Source organism: Acyrthosiphon pisum, chromosome A1 (assembly GCF_005508785.2).
Source record: "Acyrthosiphon pisum isolate AL4f chromosome A1, pea_aphid_22Mar2018_4r6ur, whole genome shotgun sequence".
NCBI classification, from domain to species: domain Eukaryota; kingdom Metazoa; phylum Arthropoda; class Insecta; order Hemiptera; family Aphididae; genus Acyrthosiphon; species Acyrthosiphon pisum.
This window is the reverse complement of record NC_042494.1, coordinates 167,394,962-167,405,672: the sequence shown is the minus strand read 5'-3', so window position 1 is coordinate 167,405,672 and position 10,711 is coordinate 167,394,962. Positions and strand designations below refer to the sequence as shown.

Here is a 10,711-nt window from a genome sequence, read left to right as displayed (position 1 = left end):
CCACAATACATGAGTACGTGTCTATGCATTTAAAATTGGGCGTGACATATAGCAGTGATTTAGGAGTGACATTGCGGTCTGCGATAGTACAGTGCGACCGTTTTATTACACGACATTATGCCATCGCAGTGCGGTGGAGTGGAGCCGCGGGGGGAACAACTTTGGTGACGCGACACGCGCCCGTTCCGACTTGCCTCATCTCGTGACCAGCGCTCTTGCAACGCACATCCCACGGCTCAGTAACATTTAATAAGTGATATGGGGACGCTCATTTTTTTAAAGTAACAGAGTCCCCCTACTTTAATTTTGCCAAGTCGAGCACTGACTATGCGCGCATGTGTTAGACAAAAACAGAAAACCACGGTATCGAATCCCCTTAAAGGTGATATGAAAGATGAAAAAAACAAACACATATCATTGTAAAATCAATACATTCATCGCTCAGCTCAAAATCTTAAACAAGAAACATCAATAACCAAAAGTAGATTATCCAATCTGATCGAGTTAGTAGTGACAAGCGTTTACATAGCTCCATCATTTGGAACTTGCATGTGCATGCTCAAGGAGGTGTTTAGGGCCTAGGGGGTTCAACCACCACCACCCCCCCACAATGAAAATTTACAAATACAATATATTATGTATAATACATACTTATAATTATAATAATTTATTGGGAATAAATCTAGTTTAGCAGTTTAGCACCCACACGAATTTTTCAATTCTTTTTTTCGGAAACCTATGTATTACAACGAGTTAAGAACGATTGATGATTTGTTAACGAAACAAAAATTAATTGCCGGAGATCAAGTTTGCATAAGTTTGTTCTGCGTGTTATAACTTATATACAATGATGCTATTGCTATAATGGGCGGCCAAAATGGCCCTTTTCGGCCAAAATGTACCCTTCGCTTTTCAGACAGCACCTACAGTTATAAAAACTGAACTTAACAATTTTTATATTTAATTAAATAAAAAATAAAACAATTATTGGCATATTATTATTACAGTTGATTATATTATATTAGTATTTATAATCAATGTTATCGTATCGTTAAATTTAATAAATTAATCGAATAACAATTAATATAGTCATATAATACATATAAGTAATAAGAAGTTATATAATAATAATAATAGTAAAATATAAATTCATGAATAGATTGTCAAAATATTAAGATTTCTGATTACTTACATTAGTTAAAAAAAAATTAATATATAGTCTTATAATACCTATGTAAAAAATAATTATGATAGTAAAATTCAATTTTTATAATTGTATGATATTTGCTTTACAAAATTGTAACGACATATTTTACTATTTTTATAGTCTTTAAAATGTTAATGCTTCTCATTTTTATGTATATATATATCTGCTTGAACTTCATTAATAAGGACAGATAACCAGTTCATTATGGATGGAGTATGTTTATAAAAGCTTTAATTGAAAAAGGAGTGGAACGACTCGCAAGCATTAGTGGTTCTAGCCAAACTTCCTGACGCAGCAGCCCAATATTACCACCATATTTAATTAAATATAAAAATTGTTAGTTCAGTTGTTATAATTATATATTTTAAAGAAAACTGTAGGTGCTGGCCGAAAAGGGAACGGTAAGTTTTTGCCGAAAAGGGAAGGGTACATTTTGGCCGAAAATGGTTACACCCGCTATAATATTATGTCTATATAGCAAGCAAATAACTCGTATGTAACGCAGGTAGAGGACGCCACAGAATAGGTTGACGGTGACTGGATTAAGAGAAAAGTAAATCGATCAATGTCGAGATTATCGTTATTCACATTTATAAAAAAATATACATATTTTAATAATTGTATTATATTACTATAAGGCACTATATCGCGTGTAGTTGGTGAACTCGGGACTTGCGAGTTTCAACATTTTTACATAACTCCTTATACATTTATAGGTACCTTTAAAGTTCATTATTTTTATTAATGTGAACATTATGTGACTTATGGATGTATTTTTTATAGGTATTATGTAAATATATAACATTTAGTGCACCTTTCCAGCCAAGCCATTTTAAAACACTGGTGTGTGGTAGATCACGTAAGAGTTAATTAAATAATAGGTATAATTAATATTATATATATACTAGGTCTTCTTAGGTCATATATTGATATTAAGTTATTGTTATATACACTTATATAATTATGTATAAAATAACCTTTGCTTAAGCCCTAAGTTATAACTTAGAATATTATTTATTAATAAATACTAGGTATAACATTTTAATAAAATATGCATACATTTTTTTCTACATTAAATAAATTAATATAAAAAATATTTGACATAATAATTTAAAATTGACAATTACAAATTAGAGCAAAAAATATTTTGGTGCTTATCGATATACTTATAGCATAGAATAGAATATAGATGAATTAATTGATTATTTATAGCCTTAATATAGAATATAGGTCATAGGTAGAAAATATGATGATAATAAAAAAATTATGCCGATTTTTTTATGACAGCTACGTAACTTGCATCCAACTATTAAATATAATAACACCCTGTGCATATTTGAATATTTGGTTTAAAAAATATTATAATAATATTATTATTATGTTTTTACAGAACTATCAGCATATTACAATCCTAATGAAATTGAAATACATACTATAAACAATGGAATATCATTTTCATTTTCATGTTGAAAACATTTTGTAAATTGTAATTGTTATATTTCTGTATTCATGATTAGTCGATATAATGCATTGCATAAATATAGTTCATGGCAGTCTTGTTAAGTATTCGAATACTTTCTTTTTACTTCAAATACTTTTCGAATACTTTTTGACGAAATTTTAAACACTTAAAAAGTACTTTTTAATCGTATTTTTACTGTAGAATACTAAATAATTTTTTTCATTCTAGTGGTCTACTCCAAATTCTTATTACCAATATTTCAGAATGTACTATTTCACATTTTGTTTCTAAAATATTATTTTATAATTGTTCTAACTTCTGAGTATTTATAAATACGGTTTCGCCAAAATATAAGCAGATACAGAATGACACCCCCGTCGGCTCCTCACTCCCATAGACCCATATATCGTGGCTTACGAGACACCGACCACCACTGATTGGATTCACTTTTATCTTGAATATTTAAATAGTCTTTCTTCTTTTTTAATGGGTGATAGTGGTTAATAATTTTAATATAGGATTTTGTCATTTCGGTATTAATATAGTAAAAAAAGTACATATTTTTGAAAATATTTTGAATACTTTTAAAAGAAAATATTTGAATACGTATTTTAAATACAAATTACACCAAGTATTTCAATACGAATTCTGAATACATTTGAAAAGTATTCTTAACAAGACTGGTTCTCGGGTATTTATAAGTTTACTACCGGTGATATTGTGTAATAAAAGTAATTTTAGAATTGTTTACGTTTTCATTGTAGCTAAACAAATATTTTATTTAAATTATAATTAGGTGTAATTGTTTTAATTGTAAAATGTATCAAAACTATTTATATTATGTATTTTACATTAACATTGTTTAGGAATAATGGTTGGATCTCTAGATATTTTTCATTTTCAAGGCTTATGGTATTTACTACATAGTATTTTCAATACAATTTCTAATTTGGGTAGGCCTAGACTGCTTAGAATAAACAGAAGCCAAGTTCAAAAATATACAGTGATGTATCACTTGTATACAATGCCCTGCAGTGACCGCGAAGTATTTTTATCTGTTGAGTTTTATAGTCTATACTCAATAATAATAATAATAATAAATGTATGGCGTGGACGTCAATTGAATATTAAACATACCTATTTCTTAGTGGTCACAAATGATCGAATTAAAACATTTAGAACACATCAACATTTTTATGTAAAGACATGCAGATTTTTTTATTTTATTTATAAATATTAATTAGTTTTATTACAATTTACTAACCTTCCCTATTTGAAAATCGAATATAATCGACAGTGACACAGTGTTAGTATGTTTAAACAGGATCCACTTGAAATGTGTTAAAACTTATGTCAGAATTTTAACAACCCTTTTGTAGTTAGCAAATACTTTCTTGCACATTGCGCAGTATAGCCTGCAGAATGCCTTGCCAGGCGCGGCTTCAGAGACTTACAAAGGGGGGGGCCATTTTTTTTCAGCTATCACTAAATTGCAAAGGGGACTTAGAGAATATTCTAACCTGGGACCTGTAAGTTTGTCAATAAATAATGTCTTGTATTTACACATTATATTTGGTTTTATTTAATAAAATATTTATACAACAAACTCCAGCCTTCTTTTTTTTTGTTTTGCAAATAATTCTATTATATCGTCCACTTTATCATACATATTAATATTTTGATGTACGTTTAGCAAGCATAAACTTGTTAAACGATCCTCGTCCATCCTTGATCGAAGCCAAGTTTTAACTCTGCGTAGAGTCGAAAAACTTCTCTCAGCCGATGCAACACTGACTGGGAGTGTTGCTAATATTTGTAAATACAATCTTATAGTAGGAAATATTTCATTATCACATTTTGTTAAGGCATCTAATGCTGTAATCGGTCGTTGGTCTGGTGTACATTTCTTCCATTTATGGATCCATAACATAACTTCACCTAGAGATAAAAAAAAATTTTAAAAAAGCATAGGTATTGATTATGTTTGGTTATTTGTTATTAAGTAGATACCTTCTAATAAATCAGGAGTCATCAATTTAACTTCTGCATTTAATTTAGAAAATTTAGTTGCTACGTTTAAAATTCTTTTTATTATATTTTTTTTCTCGCAGGAATCTTTGTCAGTTAACACTACAATTGTTTTAGGAATTAATAAACGTAAATCGAAAGCTTCTAAAGTACTGGTTGATAATCTCAAAGTCATATCTGTTTTCACAGTGTCCAATAGTGGTATGTAAATACTTCGCAAATAATATTGTTCAGTATCTTTTGCTTGATAATTGCTACGATTTATTTGTTTCCCAACTATTCTAGGCATTCTTAAGTCAAATCCAATAACTGTAGCTAAGTCACTTGCATTTGAAAAAATTGTTTTAAATTCAGAAACACAATTTTTACGTTTTTCCTCTAAAATTTCTTTTACCCCATCTATTGATGAAGAAGCATTTGCTAAGTCCAATGACGTTGATTGCAAAAGTCGTGATATTGGCATTGTTAGTTTAAGTACATCAACCATAGCTAATATACATATAATAAACTCACTATTGTTTATGGCTGACAACAAAATTGAAGCTTTGCTAGACGATATTCTTTCTGACCATATTGATACTTCAGTTAGTGCTTCAACAATCTAAACAAATTCATATTAAAAATAATTAATAACCAATATACATATAAATGTATGAATATAATATTACCTTAGGGAGAGCTGATTTAAATTGCAAGATACCATCATGCATCTCAATCCATCTGGTCTGGCACAAACCAGTTAAGGTTTTGCCAAGGATATTTTTCAACACTAAATGTCTTTTTGCTGAAGCATTAAAAAATGAAATTATTTCTTTTAATGTTCCCAATCGTATTTTCTTACTGAAACTATTTTAGATGACTGGGCCCAAAGAGTTGTTAATGCATGGTTATAACAAGGGCAACGAACAGCATTTGTACACTGTTTTAAAATTTCTGTTACCGCTCCACAATCTTGCGATATCATCACACTACACCCATCAGTACCAATTCCAACACATAATTTTAAATCAATCCCAAAATCTTTAGTTAAAACATCAATAACAATATGTCCAAGAGCATGTCCAGTAAGCTTTGACTCCCCGGAATTTGATTTATCTTCTTGTCTAATAGATTGGTAAGCATCCAAAAATGTCACAAAATCTTCATGAATTTCATTATTTATCACATACCTCAATACTAAAGTAAGTTGCTCGGTGCATGAAATATCCGTAGTTTCATCAAACATTATCGAATATACACCAGCCTTTTTAACATTGTCCACAACATGTGTTTTAATAACTTTACCAATACAGTTTAAGATATCATTTTGAGTATTTTTCCCAATGTATGTTGAACGAGATGAAGTAGTTTCAATATGTTTTTTTAATTTTTCATCACCCGAACGTATTCGTAATCGAAGTACTTCTCTGAAATTTCCTTCATTTGATGTAATAGATACATTGTCATTCCCATCAGTATCTATTAATGACCCATCATCTCTATGGCCTCTCAGAGCAATATTCTACCGACCACAAAATATTAATGACTCTATAATTGGGCGTAACCTTTCACGATTGTCTTTGATTTGTTGCACTCTTTGTGAACATACTTGATTAATAATGTCTTTTTCCGGACATAAGTAAGTTTGTAGAAAGATTTTTCCAGACTGAACAGCATTATGGTGATATTTATTTCTTGAATGCATATTAAGCGTACCATCTTGGCCATCTAGTTTTGCAAATGTTATTAATGGTTTTTTAACAAGTATATTTAATTGATTATTCGATGCGGTAGAAGGCGCAAACAGGAAACAATATTTGCAAAACAATCCTCGACATAGATCTGACAAAACTAACCAGTTATATGATTTGAAATGTTTAAATGATGGATATCGTTTACGGACTTTATTATTACGATTATGCTCAGAGTGTGGAAAAACATAATCTTCAGGTGGATACCAGTGATTTTCCAATATTGCCTTTTTTGTGTAATCATCAATGTTTGTTTTTCCTATGTAAAATCCAATATCTGGCTTCAGTAAAATTATATCTTCCAACTGCAAAATATAATTGTACTAATATTGTAGTTTTAAAAAACATTTTTAAAGTACACTGTGTATTGTGTAATATTATTGATTGTACATATTTACCTTGTTTTCACTGTTTGTTGGTAAATGTGAACTGCCTGAACTGGACGGTATTGATAATTCCTACAAATAAGTAATATAAGTAATAACTAATTAGTATATTAGATGCATTATGCTTGTTTAAGGGTTACATAGGTAATAATTGTTATAGATTTTGAAAGATTGAATTTTGATGATGATTATTTAAAGCATTTTTTCCGTATAGGTATTAGGAATTTTTTTATTATTAAAATAAAAAAAAATATTGAAGTATAGATTTTATATAAAGCTTGTTCAACTTTTGTCATGGTAATCTAGCTTTGTAAAGAATGTTATAAGTGCACTGTCTCAAATTGTACATATTATTTACCTCTTTTTCACTGTTTGTTGGTAAATGTGAACTGCCTGAACTGGACGGTATTGATAATTCCTACAAATAAGTAATATAAGTAATAACTAATTAGTATATTAGATGCATTATGCTTGTTTAAGGGTTACATAGGTAATAATTGTTATAGATTTTGAAAGATTGAATTTTGATGATGATTATTTAAAGCATTTTTTCCGTATAGGTATTAGGAATTTTTTTATTATTAAAATAAAAAAAAATATTGAAGTATAGATTTTATATAAAGCTTGTTCAACTTTTGTCATGGTAATCTAGCTTTGTAAAGAATGTTATAAGTGCACTGTCTCAAATTGTACATATTATTTACCTCTTTTTCACTGTTTGTTGGTAAATGTGAACTGCCTGAACTGGACGGTATTGATAATTCCTACAAATAAGTAATATAAGTAATAACTAATTAGTATATTAGATGCATTATGCTTGTTTAAGGGTTACATAGGTAATAATTGTTATAGATTTTGAAAGATTGAATTTTGATGATGATTATTTAAAGCATTTTTTCCGTATAGGTATTAGGAATTTTTTTATTATTAAAATAAAAAAAAATATTGAAGTATAGATTTTATATAAAGCTTGTTCAACTTTTGTCATGGTAATCTAGCTTTGTAAAGAATGTTATAAGTGCACTGTCTCAAATTGTACATATTATTTACCTCTTTTTCACTGTTTGTTGGTAAATGTGAACTGCCTGAACTGGACGGTATTGATAATTCCTACAAATAAGTAATATAAGTAATAACTAATTAGTATATTAGATGCATTATGCTTGTTTAAGGGTTACATAGGTAATAATTGTTATAGATTTTGAAAGATTGAATTTTGATGATGATTATTTAAAGCATTTTTTCCGTATAGGTATTAGGAATTTTTTTATTATTAAAATAAAAAAAAATATTGAAGTATAGATTTTATATAAAGCTTGTTCAACTTTTGTCATGGTAATCTAGCTTTGTAAAGAATGTTATAAGTGCACTGTCTCAAATTGTACATATTATTTACCTCTTTTTCACTGTTTGTTGGTAAATGTGAACTGCCTGAACTGGACGGTATTGATAATTCCTACAAATAAGTAATATAAGTAATAACTAATTAGTATATTAGATGCATTATGCTTGTTTAAGGGTTACATAGGTAATAATTGTTATAGATTTTGAAAGATTGAATTTTGATGATGATTATTTAAAGCATTTTTTCCGTATAGGTATTAGGAATTTTTTTATTATTAAAATAAAAAAAAATATTGATGTATAGATTTTATATAAAGCTTGTTCAACTTTTGTCATGGTAATCTAGCTTTGTAAATAATGTTATAAGTGCACTTTTTTTAATTCTATACACAGTACATTTTTAAAAATTATTTATAAGCCACTAATTTAAAAATAATAAAGTATTATGATATACACTTAAATATGATAGGTATTTTAACATAGTACGTTGACAAAAAATATTTATATAATATATTTAATTTTATAATAATAATCTATGCTATTGTCATTTAATGTTGATACATGTACTATGTTAAAATACCTATCATATTTAAGTATTTATCATATTTTTTTTTTTTTTAATTAGTGGCTTACTGGCTTACAAATAGTTTTTAAAAATGCACCATGTATAAAATTAAAAACAGTGTAATTATAACATTCTTTACAAAAATTCAACTAGCTTTGTATAAATATAATATAAATATAATTTTTTAATAAAATATACAATATACATTATGTTAATATGTTATAATGATTATGATGTGATTTTTATTTTAAACAACAAAAAGTATTTTTTGTTACTTACTTGAGTGCTAAAATAATCATTTATTTTTGATCTTTTTAATTGAACATGATCATATTGATCTGAATCAATTTCTTCAAATTTGTTTTTAACACTTTGGTTTTTATTTTCATTAATATGCTAAAAAATTCCAATTATAATAAATACACTTTTTACACTACCTACTTTCAAGTCCAATCACTGCTTATGATTAATAAACGTTAATGATATTAGAGGTAGGTACTAGCCACTAGGTACTTACTTTATTACAATTAGAGACGAATACAAATTTACTTAATTTCTCCTTAATATTCATTATATTGCTCAATTGCTGACGGCTGATCAAACGTCGTCCAGTACTCCAGTGGGATTCGGATACACTACAGTCCACTGTATAGACAATTATTGAATTATAGACTACAGATTCGCCATTGCCCATTACTAATAATCGTTAACAGTTTATCGTATGTTCGACGCGACGATGCGGACCGGCGCGGCGGACACATACATTGATGAATAATATTTTGATTATTTTTAGAATACTGGGGGCTTAGGTTTTTCGTGGAAATGTCCTTATGCTGTATGCCATGATACATCGATACTCGATAGTAGATTCGTGTAAACACGTTTATTTATAGTATTATTCTTTTAATTTTTATAAGGACTATACACAGTGTAACAACTAACAGAAAGATATAACAGATTTGTGTAAATGTACATGTAAATCTGTCATATCTTTCTGTTACACCCTGTATAATTGACTAAATTATATAGGCACATAAACCGTCCGTCGACAATTTACTATGAAAACGTATTAAAATGTTATGAGTTTATGACTGTAGTCTGTAATAGTGTAATTGAGTATTCACTGTTAATAGTTGTTTCCCCAAATTAGTACAGAGTCCGACTATGACTACGTTCCTATATTATGATACACACCTGACACCTCATATTAATGTCATATGGTTTTTTTAGGCCGCCAAATAAAATTGTTAGGTTGGTAATTAAAATCAAGATTTAATAGTACACAAGGACAAATATGTTAAAAATTTTAAATTTTTTGAGAAGCCTGGGGGGGGGGCATGGCCCCAGTGGCCCCCCCCTTGGAGCCGCGCCTGTGCCTTGCTGCACGCGACGGTATCGTATACAGAGAACATATTATATAGAACGTATATTTAGAACAATAATGATAATATTAAATCGTTATGGTTTAATTAACCATAATATGTTATCACTAAACACAATATACCAACATAGACAATATTGAATATTGTTCTGTGATATAATAACATAATATATTACATAAAATTGTTAACGATAAATCGGTAAACTTATAAATTCTAATATACTTTTATTATTGACTGTGCCGTGAGTGACTGTAATTAATTACATATTAATATACGATCCACGCCCGACTATAATAAGTAATATAAATATATTATAATATTATATACCTACCTATACTAGTTACCACATAGGTATATTATAAATTTGCACACAGGTCAGAGACGTAGGTATATGCATAATTACACATCCCTTAAAATTGTTGTATCATGCAGGGAGACTATTATTAAAAAACTATTCGACCTAGATATTATGCATTATTACCACCCTTCCCCTTATTGTTTTCAGAAAACAATGTTGTCGATTACATTTTTCCCATATCTAATATGCGCACTTCAATACATAAATATACATAAATAAGCGATTAGGAGATTAGGTATAAATTATATA

General features: G+C 28.6%; 2 protein-coding genes across 2 annotated transcripts; both read right to left on the bottom strand.

The window, feature by feature from the left end:
- Positions 1 to 4,263: 4,263 nt before the first annotated feature.
- Positions 4,264 to 5,922, bottom strand: LOC103309214. Its single transcript, XM_029486423.1, has 4 exons — positions 5,616 to 5,922; positions 5,366 to 5,481; positions 4,680 to 5,298; positions 4,264 to 4,607 (listed from the first exon to the last, which is right to left on the bottom strand). The coding sequence occupies exons 1-4, from the start codon at positions 5,920 to 5,922 to the stop codon at positions 4,264 to 4,266; spliced, it is 1,386 nt and encodes a 461-aa protein (XP_029342283.1).
- A 244-nt stretch (positions 5,923 to 6,166) lies between these two features.
- LOC100572700 lies at positions 6,167 to 10,089 on the bottom strand. Its single transcript, XM_003240374.4, has 8 exons — positions 9,240 to 10,089; positions 9,002 to 9,118; positions 8,210 to 8,269; positions 7,864 to 7,923; positions 7,518 to 7,577; positions 7,172 to 7,231; positions 6,826 to 6,885; positions 6,167 to 6,732 (listed from the first exon to the last, which is right to left on the bottom strand). The coding sequence occupies exons 1-8, from the start codon at positions 9,414 to 9,416 to the stop codon at positions 6,199 to 6,201; spliced, it is 1,128 nt and encodes a 375-aa protein (XP_003240422.1). The 5' UTR covers positions 9,417 to 10,089; the 3' UTR covers positions 6,167 to 6,198.
- Positions 10,090 to 10,711: the final 622 nt, after the last annotated feature.